This window comes from Drosophila suzukii, chromosome 3 (assembly GCF_043229965.1).
Source record: "Drosophila suzukii chromosome 3, CBGP_Dsuzu_IsoJpt1.0, whole genome shotgun sequence".
Taxonomy (NCBI): domain Eukaryota; kingdom Metazoa; phylum Arthropoda; class Insecta; order Diptera; family Drosophilidae; genus Drosophila; species Drosophila suzukii.
In genome coordinates, this window is record NC_092082.1 from 3,202,922 (window position 1) to 3,222,886 (window position 19,965).

At 39.6% G+C, this 19,965-nt stretch overlaps 1 protein-coding gene across 4 annotated transcripts in view; it reads right to left on the bottom strand.

The window, feature by feature from the left end:
* The window catches only part of Tet (Ten-Eleven Translocation (TET) family protein), a 105,067-nt gene that overhangs the window by 7,163 nt on the left and 77,939 nt on the right, over window positions 1-19,965 (bottom strand). For 2 of the 4 annotated variants that reach the window (XM_036816224.3, XM_036816223.3), the window contains 2 exons: window positions 4,522-4,908; window positions 5-2,612 (listed from right to left, as the gene is read on the bottom strand). In XM_036816224.3, coding sequence (XP_036672119.2) covers window positions 5-2,612; window positions 4,522-4,908 — 2,995 coding nt within the window. The remainder of the gene's footprint in view (window positions 1-4; window positions 2,613-4,521; window positions 4,909-19,965) is intronic. The other 2 variants (XM_036816222.3, XM_036816221.3) reach the window with 1 other exon arrangement.

Consider the following 19,965-nt stretch of genomic DNA (forward strand, 5'->3'; position numbering starts at 1 on the left):
TCACCTAGATGCGTGTAGTAAGTACCCGGTTCCGGAGGATTCTTGTCTGACTGGAAGCACTCGCACTCGGGAATCTCGGTCTTGTTGCCCTTCTCCAATCGATCCGTGGTGTCGAACAGGGGATTGATCTTCTCGTGCTTAACCACAATCTCTGGGATTTCATCTGGTTTCTGTTTGCCCTTGGCCTTGCCCACTCCCACCAGGGGTTTCAGGCCATTGCCATGGGTGTCGATCAGCTCATCCTCGTCGATGAGTTCCTCCTTGGGCTGAATGCCCAATCCCAGGCAGGTTCCGTCCTTCAAGTGCTCGGCGGTGGGAGGACGCGTTCCCCCCTGTCGGCAGCAGGAGAAGCCATTATTCAAGGGCTTTCCCTCACCACCCAGATAGGCATATCCTCCGCCGTGTCCCAGCATTCCCATGTCCTCGATCTTGGGCTCCAGCATCCCGTGGTGACTCAAATGCGGTGGAGCTCCGTGGCCCAAGGCATAGCGATGTGGCGGAATGGGATAGGCGGGTATATCCTTCTCGTAGTTCGTGGGCAGTGGTATGATGCTGTTGGTGTCCGGCTTCCGGTCCAGTTCCATTAGACTTTGACCATGTCCGTGGATCTGGTTGGCTGGGGGTTTCCCCCTTCCCCCGTAGGTGGAGTGCTGATAGCCTGGGACAAAGTTCTGCTGGAAATTCTGCTGAAAACTACTCGCTCCGGCGCCATAATAGGCGGAATTGTGATGATATCCGGCGTAATCCTGCTGCCCGTGCCCATGATGTTGCTGCACTGGCTGTCCCTGACCATCGTTTTGGCAGAAATCCGCATACTGGATAAAGTTCTGGTAGTTCCGCTCGTAACCCTCCATTTTGTTGGGTTGCGGAGGTCCCAGCAGGCCAGGCTCCGTTTTTATGTACTGCGAGTGGTAGTCCTGACCAGGTGGTCCTCCGGGTCCGGCATGTGGATGCGGGGGATAGTGGGCACTCAGCGGTTTAAGGCCACCGCCTCCGGGATCCGTGGAGTTTCGATCCCGATCGATCTCCGCCGCTGCCTCCGCTGCTGCTGCTGCTGCCGCGGCTGCTCTGCTGGCTTTGCTGCGACTCCTGGACTTCTTGGGCTGAGCGGTTGGTACTGGAGGATGTTGTTGTTGCTGTTGTTGTGGTGGCACCACCACCGGTGGCTCCACCGAGTGGCTGATGGTCGTGTGCTGTCCTGGCTGGTGTTGCTGCAACTGCAGCTGCAATTGGGCATCTTGACCCACTGCTGCTCCTCCTCCTGGATAGCCACTAACCACGCTGGGTTTCTTGAACGAGTTGGCGTGGTGCGGCTTCCAGATGTGATCGCCACCACCTCCGATCGGCTCGGCAGCCACTGACCCACCAACCGCCTGCTGTTGCTGCTGCTGTTGTTGCACCTGCTGTTGCACTTGCTGCTGCTGTTGCTGCTGCACCTGCTGCTGCTGCAGGTTGGGCAGTGGGTGGGTGGGCGTGGCACTGCTCGGTCCGTTGGCGCTCAGCGCCGCTTCGGGCCGGAGATGGTGGCTATACGATAAAAAATGACCGGTCTGTTGTTGCTGCTGCTGCACCGCCGACTGCTGCTGCTGTTGCACCTGCTGCTGCACAGGCTGCTGTTGCTGCTGCAGGTCCGGCGGCGGATCCTTGGGATCGCTCTTGCGCATGATCATCGACTTGATGCGGGTGTTCAGATGGAGTCTCTCACCCTGGGGGTATCCCTCCGCAGCCAAAGATTGCTGCTGCTGTTGCTGTTGCTGCTGCTGCTGCTGCCAGTTCCAATCCTGCATGGGTGGCGAGGCGAGATGTTGCTGCTGCTGCTGCTGGGGTGCCACATAGGGCTGCAGCCCATTGCCCGTGGGCGACTGATGTTGCTGCTGCTGTTGCAACATGTTGCTGCGTGTGGGCGACTGGGGCACCGCCTGAATGGGTGGCTGCATGGGCGAGGAGGCGGGCTGGGCCACAACAGTGGGTGGTGGAGCTGGCGTGGTGGTGCCACCACTGACCACTGTGCTGGCATTCGGGGGATTGCTGTTGCTGGTGTTGCTGGGGTTGCTGCTGGTGTTGCTGTTGCTGTTGTTGTTGCTGTTGCTGGCTGGGGAACCGCTGTAATCGCCTGAATACCCGTTACAGTTGAGTGAGCGCGGCGGCACGCTGCTCACCCGCGGATATCCAGGCGTGTCGTTTCCCGACGACATCGTCTTGTTGAGGTCCGCTCCCAGATGTTGCTGCTGCTGCTGTTGCTGCTGCTGCTGTTGTTGCTGCTGCGACGGCGGCACTGGAGCAGCGGACACCTGTCCTGCGTAGCTGGGTGCAAATCCCGCCACACTCTGCAGACCCACCTGGTTGATGGCCGACGGAGCCGTGGATAACTGCTGACTCTGGAAGTCGTAGCGCTGCACTGGCGCCGCATAAGGCGACCGCCCGTAGTTCGGATCGAATCCCAGTCCCGACTGGACGTAGCCGTTCGAGGGATACGCGTACGACTGAGTCTGGAAGTCCAGCGAGTTCAGCGAAGTTATGGCCGGTGTGTTCTGTGGTATCTGCTGGATGAACTGGTTCTGCCAGCCCTGTGACGGATCCGCCTGCCATGTGGGGTAGAAGGCCATGGGTGCCTGAAAAAACGGGATACAATTCTAAATTAGTACTTGGAAAAAAATAGTAATCAAAGATTTAACTTTAAACCATACATATTATTAAGAATTTTAAGGATACGATCATATTATATTTTATGAACCAAATTGTTTCATAATCACTTTCATAAATGTTCTGATAGTTACATCGATTGAACGTTGCCTTAGACTTCAAGATCTATATCACTACTCTATAAGACACAACCAATATAATGTATTCATGTGCATTGGGTTCGAGGGATGTAGTTCCAATAAATCTGGCTATAACACCTTTTCATTAAAAGCGAAATAGTTAAACATGCTTTTATATAAAATGTGATAAAACCTCTCTAAGCCAAAACGCTCTCTAACTAAAAGTTGTCAGGATAATGATAAGAAGTAGGTTCAAAACCAAATTGCATTTTAGTTAAACTATCATTTATTACCCAAGTAATGTTACATTTTAACCACCTTACCCAAGTAATGTTACATTTTAACCACCTTATTAAGCCCATATCCCATATCCTTTCATTAAATCCGGGTCTAGACTCTAGACTTAACCCAAACCAAGCTCAACGCCATTAAGACCTCCACTCCTTTACAACACCATTCATAAATAAACATTTTGGTCGTAAAAACAGTTCAGAAACTGACATGAATTATGTACCCAAAGCCGGGCTGAATTGGCCAGCAGTCATAAATCATATTTTGTGTGCCCTAATTAGGCTCAGTCTAATTGGTGGCGGACTCCAGACCCCAAAACAGAAATTTCCTTTTTGCCCAGAGTTACAACTTCCGCGGCGTGTACACAAAACACCACTGTTAATTAACGCGCCTCAAATTATGCAACATTTTTTGTTCGCTGAATAAACAGGAAAGCCCCATGAAAAGAAATAAAACGAAAAACGTGAAATAAAATGGAAAACAAGCCAGAAAAACAAAGCCAGACTGTCGGCCAGACCCAAAAACTCAACCCGTTTTCATTTGCATTTTTACGAGCGCTCCGAAAAAGTTATGAAAGTGAAAGTGAGGAGCAGTGGAAGGGGTCTGCAATAAAATCCAAATAAAATGAAAATAAAAATCAAATAAAAAGACAAACCATTTGGATTACACTAAGGAAGAAAAATAGTGACATTTTGAAGTCCTCTAGATTTCTATCTAGAAAAGTAAGTGTAAAGTGTCCGAGTTCGAGCACAACCGCTGTTATGTTCTTATTTTTAGAATAAATACAAAAATAAAATTTTTAAATATTTCTCATTCTTGGTTAAATTAAAAAAGAATATAATAAAATTTAAAGGAAACACTTTAGTGCTTAGAATTTTTTTTTAAATGGTAAAAAAATTTTTTTTATGATCTATGCTTTTGTTATATATTAAAATTGATGTTATAGATACTTTGTTGCCTTTCAATTTATATTTTAGTAAGCGTGCCCTAAAATGTATGAAGTGATGCTCGTATAACCACATTTTTTCCCAGTGTATGCCAGTTGAGTTGCCAGGCAGCTGGCTTCCTGTATCTGGAATTTATCTGCACCTGGCTCACGTGTGTGCGTGGTGTGTGGTTTTGTTTTCAAAAGCATTTAGCAATCATTGATAAAAATCGACAAAATCTTTATGAATGAATGGGGGACTGTATCTACTATATATATGTATGTGATGTCTGGCTCTAGTGTGTGTGTGTGTGTTTGCACAGCTGCAATTGATTGGGCCCGGGGCCACGTGACGTATACGCAATGTGGCCGAGCGGATTTATGGGTTTGTGTTGTGTTTTGTATTTTGCATTTTGCAATTGGCTGCCTTGAAACGGAAAATGAAATGAAAATCAAAGCTGATTGACTAGCAGAGGGCGGGGAGGGGAACAATCGAAAAGGTCAATGGCATTTAAGGGGGAAAATCGAAACCGATTTACTCACCATGGGCTGCTGCGGTTGATCCTTCATGGTTTGGATTTGTGCGGTTATCTGATGTTGCTGCTGTGGCAAATGTTGCTGCTGTGCGTGCTGCTGCTGCTGCTGCAAGTGCTGTTGCTGCTGGAAGTGCTGCTGTTGCTGCTGCGGCTGCTGATATTGCTGTTGCTGCTGCGACAGGAGTTGCTGCTGCGACAGAAGTTGCTGATGCTGCTGGTATTGCTGCTGCTGCTGCTGTTGCTGCTGCAGGTTGCCTGTTGCTGTTGTGGTATTTGGCGATTGCTGCGGCAACAGTGTTGCTGCCGGCACTGGACTTAGACGAGGCGATGTTGCTGATGCAGCGGCTGCATTCAGTTTGTTTGCTTTGGTGGAGTTTTTGCGGGCGCGTGACTGCTGAAAAACAGGCAAGAAATAAAAGGAATCTTCAGTTAGTTGGGGTTATTGACAAAACAAAGTGTAAACTTTAGATAAGCTGGCTTAGCCAGCTCTAAATCATATGAAACAGCTATAATCTGCTCTTGCTAGCTTGTTATTCTCGTATTTTTCAGGCTTATTATTACAATTTTATTATATTTTCATTTCTGTATTTATTGAGTATTACTTGTAGGTGTAACCTTATCTATAGCTTTATCAAAACTGTATTATTCAAGCACCGATAACTACCCATTAAATATGGCCCACTCTTGTTTGCTCGTTTATTGAAAACTTTACATTCTGTTGATTTCACTTTGGCCAACTCGTAATTGCACAGTTTAAAATATTTTTTAATTAAGGAAATTTGTTAGTTGGCACAAATATTTTAATTGCCTCCCCATCCGATCGCATAAATTATGCCCGCTTCGCTCACATAATTTCAACTTGTTTTCAGTCTGCAAACGCCGGGCAACATGTAAAATTTATGTTGCCCACGATTTATGCGCAATTTATTTGTGCAGCCAAATCCGAAAACAGAGGAAAAATGTTGCAAAAATTCGTAGCAACAGCTGCGGTTGCCATTTGTTGTTGTCGTTGTGGCCGCTTGCCATTAAAGGCTTTCAAAATTTATGTTCATAAAAGAGTTGCCGTCGTTTCTTCTCGTCGTTTATTAGTTTTATTTTAGCCATTTTCAGTTTTTTTTCTTGGCCAAGGGATGCAAAGTCTAATGGAAAAGGCAGAAATAGTTTTCCACTGCTCTTGGCAGGTCAATCGATAATGTCAGGTCAGATATTTTTGCATAATGCTAGAGAGTTTTCTTTTGTAAGGAAACCTTTAAGTATTAGTTTTTGATTACCTAACTATTTTTTAGCAAGGCTTATGTTTTATTTTCTCACAATAATAAGAATATATTTATCGCTTCAACAACTTATTCACCCAATTAATAAGGCATTGCTCTTCAAATATTTAAAATGCTGACTGTGCAAATATGAAATTACAAACAGCCCAACTTTTATTGTTCTTCCCCAACATTTTGATTGAAGGGGGAATAAATCCCAGGAAGAGGAAGCCGTATAAATAAACATTGTGTCTGTCGTAAATTTCTTGCAATAAATCAACAGAACTCCTTGGGTCCAGGGCAAACAAATATTTCTCGAAATATTTTGCTAATTGCGAAAGGCACAAATCAAAAATGGCCCAAAAAGGCAGCATCCAATTAATGGGGCTTATGTGGCAGGGAGTTTTGTGCAGACAATAAACACAATTTGCATACATGGTCAACAAAATGGCAGTCAAAGCAAATCGTTTGTGCAAATTGGCTGCAATAAAGTGATTTATATTTTACACATGTGTGAAATAATATTTGCCACCTTGCCCCCTCTCTATAAATGTATCTATATATTTAGTATGGCGTATGTATGGTATGTGTCGCATAATGCTATGCAAATAAATCCAACAATGCGAGCTGGTAAATTCGAATTCCTCTCCTTATCTCTGGGACCAGGTGGCAACGAAGCAGCCAAATAACTTGAACAAACACCGGGCTGGAAAAAAAGGTGAGGGGGCGGCGATGGGCTTCCCTCTTTTGCTTTCTAAAAATATTTGCATTGCAAACACCGATGGAGCCGGCAAACGCAGGTGCAAAATTAAAATAAATTTGCACGCAATTTCCAATTGAAAATTGCCAATTATTTTTGCTTACATTTCCTTTTTTGCATTCTAAGAGCAAACAATCCCAAAATAAATACAGCTACAGATGTGGGCATAGCAATAGGGCAAGGAATTTGATTTATAAACATATAAAATCATTTTAAAGTAATTAAGCCAATAATTTGAATGCTTTACATAATATTCATGTACTTTTAAGATACAAAATACATAAAAGAAAACGTTTTTAGGGGAATATTATTTTTAAAAATCCAAAAATCTTAAAAAAACAAATTAATTTTCAAAAAGTTTTTAATCGTATAGTATCTGTGAATAAAAAAGCAACTAAAAATAAATGGGTGTTTCCACTTATCTTTCACCGCGCCATAAAATCATTAAAAAGTTACAATGTAACCATTTCTTTGCCAATTCTAGTTCCACTATTTTCCTAACCTCCGCTGTATATTAGTACCCCATAAATATTAGCATTGAAGTATTAATTAAACTTTTGCAAACACTGGCGAAAACATTTGCTTAGACATCGGCAAACAAATAAACAAACACGGCGCAAATGAAAAATCGTAAAGAAAGTAAATAGAATGTATTTTCAGACCCGAGGTCTTGGGTAAATATTTTTCTAGTTTTTCTGCGCTGCGTTTAATGCATTTTCCCCACTATTTACCCAGTTCATAAAAGTTAATTAAATTTTTATGATCGTCCGTTTGCATCGCGGCAACTATTTGTTTCTTGGTAAAATAAATAAAACGTTAAAGAAAGATGGCACCGCCAGAGATATAGGAAGTTCATGTGTATGGGTGAGTATCTGTGTGTGTGAGATAGTGAGAGATTAGTGAGTTGCAGTTGACACAGCTACAACAACGCCAACAACAACGAGTGCCGCGGGCAATGGCCCTGAGCGTTCTGTGTTTTCCCCCCCACATTTTTTCTGAGTGTTGAAAAGAAAATTGCGCGCTGAGTAAACAGCAATTAGTTGTGTCGCTGTGTGCGTTTATCTCCCTGTGTGTGAGTGTTTTATTTTAATGTGTGTTTTTTATGGCTGTGTGCGTTACATCGCCTTGATAAGCAGCAAACGAAACGCAGCGAAATAAGGTTAAGTAAAGGTAATATCATTGCTAGGACAGTCTCAAAATGCTCTATTTAAAATCATTGGAAATATTTGTAAAGGTTCCTTAAAATATTTTAAAAGTGAATAGATTACTATGAAACATTTTATTATAATAATTATAATTTGATATACCATTGCATACTATAAGACTACTACTAAACAATTTAAAATCTCTAGATACTTTGAAAGTTTTGAGTTGTATAACCCATCATTCTATATCGTTTTATATAACTGGTTAACTGCTCCTAGTTATTTATATGAACCACGTCGTATGTATAATAACACCGATTATATGATTTTGAAAAACTCAATTAACCTTCCTTTTATATGCTAATTTCGCTATAAACCCAGCCTGATATTGTTGCCGGGCACTAACTATTTTACCACCCGTTCCACATTCTCGCTGATAAGAACCATATAACACCTCTCTCGCTCTTTGTTTTTTATAGTGTGCCAGCCCGGCCGTCATAAATTACACACATAACAGAGTATACAATATAAATTATTTACATGTCCCCAAAGTCAAAGTCTGCTGATAAGGCGTGGGGACGGAGAGGAATAAAAAGCAAATCAACGACCAAAGTAAAGAAAACAAGGTAAAAGACAGCGAAAAAATAAAGAAAAAATGCAGCGGGTAAATTGTAAATAAATCAAATATTAGTTATCGTTAGCGCTGGTGTGCGCTCTTATTTATTTTTAAGTTTATCAGCAGTTTATCTATCTACAGTCATGTCGGGTGTTTTATTGGAAAATGGAAAAATAGGTAAGAAAAATGTTCTTTAGCTTCTAGAAAAAGTACAAAAACGTAAGTCGGAAATGTTAAGAATTCTTTTGTAAATTGCCCATACCAACATTTCAAGAAGGGAAAATTCTTAAGCTGCAGAAAAATAATTTGAATTGGTAATCGGTAACTCCTTTTCTAAGATTATCCATCACTCTAGTAACTGAGACCCTGATTAAATGTTTACAATTCGGAGTTGAGGACCTCGGGATACACATCTCCCATTTTGGAATAATGGCCAGCAATTAAAGCAAATCTTTATCGGGCACATTTCGCTTATGCGGCAGAATACTTCATTTTGGACTCGCAAGCACCATTTGCTCTAACGGCAAATGCAATTTCTATGATTGCATCCAGACATCTCGTACTCGCCTGCATTTTCCATTTTCCATTTCCCTGGCACTGGTTTTTCGGTTCTCCCCGCTCTTAATGCTCCATTCTTATGCTCGTTTCGTCTCTCGTTCGCTTGAAACACCTTTGGGCTGCTCAAATATTTAACTTGTATTTCGTATTCATGCTAATTTTGCATTTTCCACAATTTTCCCGCCCACCACCACCATCTCCTTGGCCCTCTTTTTATGTGCACAGAATGTTTCTCCTCCTGGCCGACGTTTTCTCCTCCATGTCCTGCTTTATTCCATTCCATTATCCTGCAGCATTTTGGAATGGCCATGCTGGTACAGAGAGAGAAAGGTGTTCTTTCTATTCCAAAAATATTTCCAAGACTTAATTTTTTTAAGGTGTCTAAAAGTATGCAGCGAAACACAGAACATAGAGTTTTATTTCATGATTTTATTGCCTACTTTTAGACACCTTTATTAAATCTTTTAAAATTCAATGTTTTAAATATTTTTCTAAGTGTTCTACAGTTTCAGGCTCTTGAGATTCTTGCGGACTGTCTGGCTATCTCCTCTCAAACACACACACACCGTCGTATAAGTAATTGCAACTGCATATGTGTGTGTGCTGTTCTGTAATTGTACGTGTCGAGTGTGCGCCGTTGAGCAGGCTACACTTTTTTCCCTCTTTTTTTTCTGCTGCCTTGTTAGCATGTGTCCGTGTGTCGAGGGCTTGTCCTCGTATCTGTGTGTGTTTTATTCAATTTAGCTTTCAATTAGGCTGCAATTGTTCGTCCATCGCACGGACAGTTGCATTCTTAAGCAGCTCGCTTCTGCGGCAGCTTAACTAAAATCGAAATAATCCACTGACATGACATTTGCCCCCAAGAAATGCCTGACTAATTCAATTTACGCCTGCTGAATTATTAAAGTTTCAGTTAGTCAATCTAGGGGGTCTTTCATCAGGCCATCATTGATTGCATTCACTTCCACTCACATCATCATTTTGATTGCATATTTGCGATAAATTAAATTGGAAAAGGGCGGTGGCAATGCACATTTGCTGAGGGTTTGAGTGGGCTGCCAGTTTATAATCAGTGATTGAAAAGGTACTGTTTATTTTTGACGATGTGAGGTACAAGGTAAATATGTACAAACAAATTAAACTAGGAAAGGTACGTTTTACATATCAAACAGCGTTTAAGGGTCTGAGTTTGTTAGTGTACAGGGTTGTATTTTATTAAAAATAGATACACTTATATTTGTTATTATTTTGTGTAGTTTGGGAGAGTTTATAAAAAGGCAGATCCAAAATACAGAATGTATGGCTCCAAAATATGCTCCAAAGTAAATGTAAAGGTACTTTAACCTACAACATTTGCATCCCTGGTAATAAAAAATTTCTGACTGGTAATCAATAGAGCAAATATTTGCAAATCGCACCCGAAAAAGCAGGTAAGCAGACTTTACATTTCGGAAAGTCATTTGGAAATGGATGGAAATGCTTGTTATATAATGCATTTCGCTTCACTCCGCCCCCGCAGCTTTTTTTGTCAGAAAAACTTGTTTGGATGCTCTGTCCCTGTCTCTTTCTTTTTGCCTCCATCTATCTCTGTCTGCTCTTTTTTGCAGCGTCAGCTTCGTGCTGCCTTGTTTTTGTTTTAATTATTGCCAGGCATGCCATTAATTTTGGCATGTCGAGTCGTTAACGAATTCCTTGGCAATTCTTTTTTGCTCTGCTCTCCTCTCTTTTCTTTTTCTTCCCTTTCCTTTATTTTATTTTATTTTTATTCTTCTTTTTTGGCACGCCATGAAACCTCTATGGTTCTCCTTTTGGCTTTAATTTCTGTTTGCTGGCTTCAATCGGTTTTTAAGCTGGCGTTGCTAATTGTTGCATATTTAAGAAATATTTGCTGTCATCTCGCAAATAAATAATTACTTATGCATGTTCACCTCACAGAATGCAGTTTCTTTCGTTTGTATTTGTTTCACATTCGGTCGAGAGTCCTCGAAAGACTTTGGCATCGTCGTGACAAAAGTTAATTACAAAGTTTGCAGCGCGGAAACTGCCAAATGAACACGAACAAAGCGAAGCCCCCAAAACGGGGATAGCATGCAACACAGCAACACTGCAACAGAAATTGCAACTGCAATAGCAACACAATGGAAACGATACTTATCCGTTGGTGCACGGGGAGAAATCGATGTTTTTGTAGTATTTTAAAGTATAAATACAAATCCTCCCGCCTTATAAAGGTATAAATAATTATGATGCTCAAGAATTCGCAAGAATAATTTTTTTGGCGCCCAACGTGGGATGTAGAGATAATAAAATTGTACTACACACATAAACGGGAATGGTGTTATTAAAAATATGAACACAGCTCCTTATAAGCCTTATAAAGCTTGAAATGATTTTGATCTCCAAGAATTCGCGTTCATATTTTTTTTGGCGCCCAACGTGGGATGCTTATGTTTTCTGAGTGCAATACTAAAGAATTCCAAACACCAACAACGTCACAGGCAGTTAGGCATTGTGGATACATCGCACACATGGGCGGCAATTGGCACACACGCACACACACTCTGCCATTCGGACCAAAACAAGTGACTGGATCGCATTGTACAATAGAAAGTTAGCACAGCTCGTTGAAACTCGACTTTGAGGCAGGAATGGGAAATGGAAAATGGGTTTTGGGAATGGGAATGGGGACTCCACTCTACTTGTTGGATTCGCAGGGAAGATTGTGTACATCCGACAGCCGAAAGCAGAAAGCGATCGTAAATGTCGGCACTTGACACTAGTGTGAGAAATTTGTCATGAGGCAGTCTAAAATGTATTTAAATGGTAGAGAAGGGGAGAAATATAATCAAATAGAGGGAAAAAGGTGTGAAGAACGCTTTAAATTTACCCAATTAATAGATACAGCATTGTAGTGAATACTAACTATTCAAAAGACATTTGTAGAAGAACAGAACAATAGCATAAGACGGTTTTCCCTCTAATTGAAATATTCGAAAGGAGGTAGATTTTGTTCAATTATTTATATTCCACCTGCTTATATTAGAATAGATGTCCTTAGTATTTTGCCTGCCAAATTCATGCAAATGCTGTCTTACTCAAAGACCGAATGGCAAATTGGAATTGTCTGTTATTAACCATTTGTTTGAATAGAAAACCCATTAAGTGCGCTCGAGTCGAGTGGAATATTACAATTTATGTGCCGAAATGCTGTTGGCTTAATTACTTAGCTTACTAAATACTAAAATACAAAGTAGCCGAACTGCGAAGAGGCGTTGCTTTCGTTTGGCAGCTGCTGCGAAGTATAAACAATTATGCTAAAATGCAATATTTACGGCCTCGTCGACTGTTATGCTAATCACGTTGTTTATGCTGCGAGTGTGTGTGTGTGCGGTGTGTGTGGTGTGTGTTGTGCGGCTGTATTGTCGATTGCATTTGCATACAAATTGCAATGTAGACGAAGAAGCAGCAACAAAAGCTGCAAAAACAGCAGCCACAATGCAGAACAAGTCTCGCATAATTACAAGCAGAAGGAGAAGATTTTTCGCAGGCCGCCACACTAAAGCGAAAATATTTCCCGGCTGCCGTTGCACTTTATATTTGCATTATTATTGGCATTTTTAAACCATATTTTTATGCATTTAATTGGGCACTGGGAAACCATCGTTATGCTTTAGGAGTGTGTGATTAAGATAAAGATAAATATGCTTGTTAGAGCTGAAAAATAATAGACGGGTGTTTGATTATAAATATTCTAAGTGTAAACTTCAAGTAACATTTTGTAATATACAACAAAGTAACCAATTTATGACTCGAAACTAATTTCAAGGAAGGCTGAAAGTATACAAAATATTTTAAAATATATTTTTAAAAAGGTGTAAGTCTATTATTTTCATTTGATATTAAATCTTAGTAAATAGAAATAATTAGTTGATCATCATAGTATTTATTATCAACTTTTTTTCTATGTGCCTTTGTATTTCCAGATAAACCATTTTAATCGAGTGTTGTCTGCGATAAGTAACCCAACAGAAATTGATTCAATTCCTGTGATTGGAAAAAGTAAATTGAAGGCAGCAGTTGCTGTGTTTTTCCTCACTCGATTATTTATCCTTTTTAGCTGCACGCGATGATTTAATGCCGTGTGCCACTTCATTTTCAGGCTGTCCTGTCCTGGCCATATTTAAATTATTATTATGCCAGGCCATAACAGACACAACAACAACCACAACAACAGAAAAAACGACGGCAGAAACATAATTAAAAACTTGTCTTCAATTGCCATAAATTCACGTCAAAGAATCTCGTTGCTAAAGTTGCCAAATACAACATTTTTTTTTGCGGGCTGCTCTACTCTGCTTTCGTTATTATTATTATTTTTTACAACAATCTCTTTGCCTGGCCGGCCTGAAAATTGAAGTCATTATTATAATACTAGTTTGTGTTAGTTTTTCAGTTCTTTTTTTGAAGTAAACTAGTTTTGTGGCTTGGCCGCGATTTAGCCAAGTGGAAATGTAAGTATTTGCAACAGTTTTCCCCTCGGATTTCCCACTTGGGTTATTAGATCAACTTGGCTAATTGCCGGCAAATAAAGATACATATGTATCTACAAAGTTGTACGTGAGTCATGAATGGGGAAGCTTTTAACTTTTCTTCGAACGGAAATACCAAGCTGGCAGCTTTTTTCAGAGGAAGCTAAAACTTTGTTTTATACCTCGACTGCTGAGCAATTCGACACCGTGAATCACTTTTATCTGATTTGTTTATGTATTTTGCGTATATGTATCTATTTTTTATTGCCTTCGGCGAATGGCATTTATATTTTGATGAGCTGCGAGCGTCTAGTCATTTAATGAGTTAATTGCTTGGCACATCAATTGAAAGTTAAGCGAAGTGTTTTTCCGATGAACAGAGGCATTTGCATATTTTAATCAATTAAAAATGCTCAACAACATAATATGTTCTTCTATGCTAGAAAATATCCAGCAAGTCATAAAGTTGTTCTAGATTTTTTACAATTTTATTTTTATGTGTGACGATTGTAAATGCATCGGTAAAATGTTTAGTTACCGGGTTCTGAGTTTTAAACTAAAAATAAAAGTAACAATATATTATTTCTGAATGTTTACACATTTTCATGGATAATATATTTCTCTACCAACCAGTCTTGTTTAATATTTACTGGGCTGCTTTTAAAGACTTGTTCCAGTTTTATTTACACTTTCCCAGCATTTCCTCATTCGTTTTTATAGCTCTGCCAACAAATTTGCCAGTAATAAACTGTTCAAACAAATTTTGCCCAATTTGTCTTCATTTATTTAGCATTTTTGCACTTCCTCTGCTCGATTATTGATTTACACTCGCTTTTACCCCACTCAACATTCATTTTGCACACCTGTGTGCCGCCCTCGATTGGCAACGTCATCGGTTACCAGGCTGGGCGCAAAAAAATAAACAACCAAATCAAAATAAACTTTTTACCCTCGCTTTTTTGCTTGGCAACGCGAGAACGTTGAAAAAAATGACCACAAAAAAAGACTACAATTAATTGTATGGGGAAAAAAATGACAGAACCCAAAAAAACCTAAACAAATAAATATCAAAAATTTAATACCAAAAAAAATGGCGAGAACAAGCTCTGAAAAAATAACAAGAGCGGCACGCGAGTCGGTGTATCAATGGCTAGGGGGCTTCAAAGCCCCCCAAACCCCTCTCAAAAAGCAGTGGCCTTAGGCTAAGCAAATACTACAAAAAAATGAAAAATAAAAAAATCTCTAAAGGGTGAAAAAAGTGCTTTGAAAGTGTTGATGAATGAGTTTTTGGTTGATATTGCTGCCGTTGTTCATATGTTGTCGTTGTCAAGTGCATAACAAAAAATAACAATAACAAAAAAAGGGTGAAAAACAACGACAACTGGCAACTACAACCAAATGACTCAATTTACAATTGTAAAAAAATGGCAAAAAAAAAAGTTGTAAAAAATCCGCGTAGCGTTGTTGTTCTCGTTGTTGCTGTTGTAAAATGTGCAAAATGTCAACGACAACAACGACGTCACAACACTGTTTTTTGCATTCTTTTTTGCCATTTTTCCCTTTTTTTTTATGTGAATGTTAAATTTTTCAGTGTGCGAGTGTGTAGTTTAAAGTTTTGCTTGTATTTTGTATTTGGCGCGCTGTGTGTGCTTTGCGTTTATTGAACTCGCGACGCGGCATGAGGTTAATTGACCTCGTGCTTAATGCAAAAATAAATATAATTTTGTGCGGCAACAAAAGCAAAAGGAAAAAAAAACCAGGCAACGACAACGAAAACGAAGTCAAATGAAAAAGGGTCGCAGTTGCCGTGTAGTTTGTGTAGTAAGAAGTTTAAAAAAGAAGGTAAAGAGCAAAGCAAACAAGTCAAAATGAAAACACGTTTAAAGTGTTTAACATACAAACTGATATGCGCAAGTATGTGAGCAGTGATATGTGCCTGGCGAGTCTAAAAATGGGGGGTAGTATGGGGTTAATGGGGCAGGTATCGAACCTTAATATTGCATTAGTATCTACAAGTAGAAGTTTAGATATTTTTTATTTTTTAGAATTTTTAACCTGAGAAATACGTCCATTAATATTAAATAAATGGGTTACTCTTCCCAAAACTTCAGAAATAAATGTATTTATATTGAAAAAATGGGTAACAAATGGTCTACTCTTCACAAAACGAAGCCCAATGTAAAAATAAGGAATACTAAGAGGGTTAATGGGGAAGGGTATTATTCTTGATGTTGTGTTAATATCTTGTAGATTTTTTTTTATTTTTAAGAATTTATACCTTCAAAAATAAATGTTTTTAAATTAAATAAATGGGTAACGAATGGTCTACCTTTCCCAAAACAAAGCCCAGTGTAATATCTTGAGCCCAAATTGTTTCCTCCACTTCAATTGCATTTACATAGATATAATAATTCCAACACTTGAGACTATTTAATATGCATGTCACACCATCGCCCACACACAAATCCACTGAATGGATATTTGAAAAATTTCATTAACTCCAAGTCTATGCAAATGACAGCAACAACCAATAATAATAACCATCCATTTGCCACACCCAAAATCATTGAACAATTTATTCTTAAAAGCGTAGAAAAAGCTAAATTGTTTTGCATTATTCGCTGGTGCTCGATTCTTTCGCTCGAGTATTTATTTATTTTAAAACTGTTGCCTACTTTTGGTTCATTGAACTGCGGCTAAATTAGAAACTTTCCCAAAATATTAATGAATAATTTATAATTGAAATTTATGACCCAATAAAATGAGGCATATTTTATGGGGAACTTACAGGTGATATCATCTCTTCGATTTAATTCAATTCGATTCAATTCAATTTTGCTTTATGACACAAACGATCAAATCTAAATGATATTTTTCTATATGACATGCATAATTTATTTGGTTCAGGTTAATGCCTTAAATTCGCTTTAAAAATGCAAAATAGCTTTTAATTATGCATAATTATTTTTGGTTAGCCGAGAGTCTAATTAAACACAATTAAAATGGTTCTTTGCTTTCGAAAAAAATGCAAATGAGGAAGAAGTGGTTGAAGACGGAGGTTCAGTGACCGCCGAATAAGTGAACTTTTGGCCAAGAGTTTTGAGGCACTTAAGAAAATAAGGTCTTGAAATTGAAGTTAAGAGGCGGATCAACTTAAGATCTAAATGAAGAGGCCCGCGATTGAAGTGGAGGCCCCAAATCCTGGACTTATCTAGTAACTTTTTGGGATTACACCCGGAATCGGGTTCTAGCCAGCCAGCCATCCCCTAAGCCTGCTCATTTCGTGGCTTATCCCACGTCATTAAGTTACTTAATCACTGTATTTAATTTCCTTACGGCTCGGCTCATTATCTCGTCGAGTTACTGGAGAGTAAAGTGGATCTGGGGTTTGGGGACTGGGGAATGGGTATGGGGAACCCGATGTGAGTTGGAGCGTACTAAGAGATACTCGTACTCGCATGAATCACTCATACCTCCGATTCGGCCAGCTGGTTTTGGCCTTTTCTCTCCTTCTTCATCTCACTTCACTTTACTTTACTTTATTTATTTTGCGGAAATGTTTTCCTTTCCTCGGCGTTTACACCAGAAACTCGTTTCGCTAATTGGCCCCAAAAACAAAGAGCGGCACAAAAAATGCGAATAAATTGGCGACAGACATTAAGTGACTTGTCTTGTTAGCCCGATTCCAATTCCAATTCCGATTCCCATCCCCACTCCTTACCAACCAAGTCGATTTGGGTTAAGCACAACGCAAATGTCCAGAACTTACCTGCAAGGGAAAGCGAAAAAAGTGTTAATTAGTAAAAGTCGTCTGCTGGCCAAGTGAAATCAATAAAAAGTGCTTATCAAATATGGATACTTAAGTGCAATTAGTACAGAGAGAGAAAAATGTGCTTATGATACGATATGATGGTTCTTAATATATTAAAAATGTTGTTTATGGGTTTATGGGAAGGGTTCCCAAAGAGAAGTAGGTCGGAATGCAATGATTGTATTTCAGATTGCTATGAAACCGAATAATTTATGATGAAACTCTATGACATTTATAACAAATTTATATTTATAAGGATCTATTGTAACAATTTTGTCTTTAAAAAATTTATTTGATATCCTATAAAGATATTTGGTTTTGATCTATCAGAATCCCCTATCCTCATACATTTTTAAACACATTTTTATATGATCTATAAATGCGATATCATTGCTTAATTTTTCCCCGTCTGGATCTAGCTTTGGGGTTATGTGCCCCCTTAATTATATCGATTGCAATTTATAGGAAAATACTCTACAGATCCGAAGGCCAGTTTTGGATGGGACAAAGGAGAACCTCGGGTTAGTGGTTATCCTTGAAATAGTACAATGCCTGCTGTCCGTGGAGGCTGCGACGTCGGCTGCGACTGCGCACTGCCAAGGTAAACACTGTCGTAAGGTCGAACTGGTGCGAAAGAGAGGGCCCGATGCGGACAGACAGAGACGGCACGTGAGGGAGTGAAAGAGAGAGGGAGGCAGCATAAACAGGCTCCAGAAAGAGAGGGCGAGTGCACATTAAAAAATGGGAAGAAGACAAACTGCTTTCAGATTGAGAATCAGATTCTTTTCTTCTCCTCCTTCATCTCTTTTTGCTCTTTGTTCGTTCGCAAGAAGAATACAACAAAAAAAGACAAAAACGGAAAACAAAGAGAAAGAAACTGAGCAGCAACAACAAAACTCGATTAACTCGACATTAATTTTAATTCGACATTTGCCTGTTCCTTAGTTTACTTTTTTATTGTCCTCTTTTGAGCCCTATTTTATGTGGAATTTCTTCTGATTTTTTTCTCCCGGTTTTTTCTTTGTTTCCCCGCAATTAAATGTTCGGTTTTTGTTTTAAATTTTTATATTTCCCGTCTGGCCCTCACCATTTGCCCTCGAGTGTCTGCCAAAATGCAAAGTGTTTTTTATTAAACGAGTTCTATTTCCGTTTTTGGCTGACTTTAACGAGGAATCATAAATCATCGAGGGTCTGTATCTCCACCTTTCAAACGAATGGATATCTTTTTTTAGTCCGCAGCAGATGCAATGGAGTCGTAAAACTTATTTAAAACCAATTCATATTTATATTAACGACTTCCCTTTTAAGAAGAAGGAAATATTCTAATGAAATCCATTGAGGGTCTTTATCTTGGCGACTTTTCCACTAATTAGGTAATTTATCTCAGGCCCGCAGGTTGTTCAAAGCCATAAATAATTCCGGAAACATTAAGATTATGACAACTTTGCATACTTTATAATGGGAACTAAGAGTTATAGGTTAAGGAACTATTAAAACAATTGTTTAACGTAAGTTGTTTATAACATTATGAATATATTTTGCTATAATGTAATAAAAGTGTATCTTGATGTCATTAATTAATTTCGCAGACAACACATTTCTCAAAAAAATAATAAAAATGGCCAATGATTCGCTGGAACCCCAGCTCAAGATTCCTTGGCTAAAAGTGCAGTTAAACGATGCAGGAATAATTGATTCGCTCATCGGCCCCGTCGAATGTGGCCATAAAAGTGGCCAAGTGTTTGGGCCAGGGTCTCGGACTCCGACACCTTTTTCTTGTGCATTCCCAGGTTCCGAAGAGGTTAAGAAGGGGGGTTTACGAACGGACCTAGAGAAGACATGGGGCTTTCGAGGCTGTGTCGGGGTCACGTAGTCCCCATTTATATCAAATTATCTTACCATAATAATGAATTGTTGGCAATTATAGGCATTATCGTTATTTATGGCCCTCGAAGTCGTATTCCAATCTCTTTGCATTTTCAACGTCCCAAGGGAGCCCTTAAGCCCTGGCAGACATTAAAGTAAATCTAATTAAACGAGAATGTCTTGCGATCCGATGTCTAGGAATAGAACCTGTGTGTAAATGGTCTATGTTTATAGAGGGAATTTCATCCGATTCACTATGTGCTGTGACTCATTGTAATTGGCAACATCCGCTGCGCAGGGCGGAATTAATGAAATGTCTTCTCGAATCGACATTGAACAACTAATTGAGTGAAACATTAATTGCCCTAGATTTTCCCCCGAAAACAAAACAAAACAAAAACAAGCCGAATGATGATATGGGGAAGGGGTGCCATAAAAACATTCAGTTGAAGGCAATTTCGGGACTGATAAGCGTTCTCTATTTAGTAATATGATGTATGATATGGCCGAGTTCCAAGGAGAATTGGTGAAATATGACGGAAGAATTCAGCAGAGTGGCAGGGAAATTTTCAGAGAGACATTTCAGGTGCATTTATGGACTTTTTAGGGGGTTACCCTGTAATCACTATCATACTTTTATGGCCATTATAAAAATGAGTTATTTACGCAGACGCAATGTTATTTATTTAACACCCAAAGCTAATTGTTTTAAAAATATTTACTTAAATAATAAAGCAATTCAGCTAATGGCATTTCCTGTTTCGATTTAGTTGCCAATCAAGCGATGACTTGTAAATTTTCCCTGCACTTTTGTTCAATTTAATTTAAGAGGGTCTGTATTTTTCCATTTTCACCCAGGACACACCCCACTTTAAGGCTTAATTAGAGTTTGCGCTTTTATATCCCATTTCCT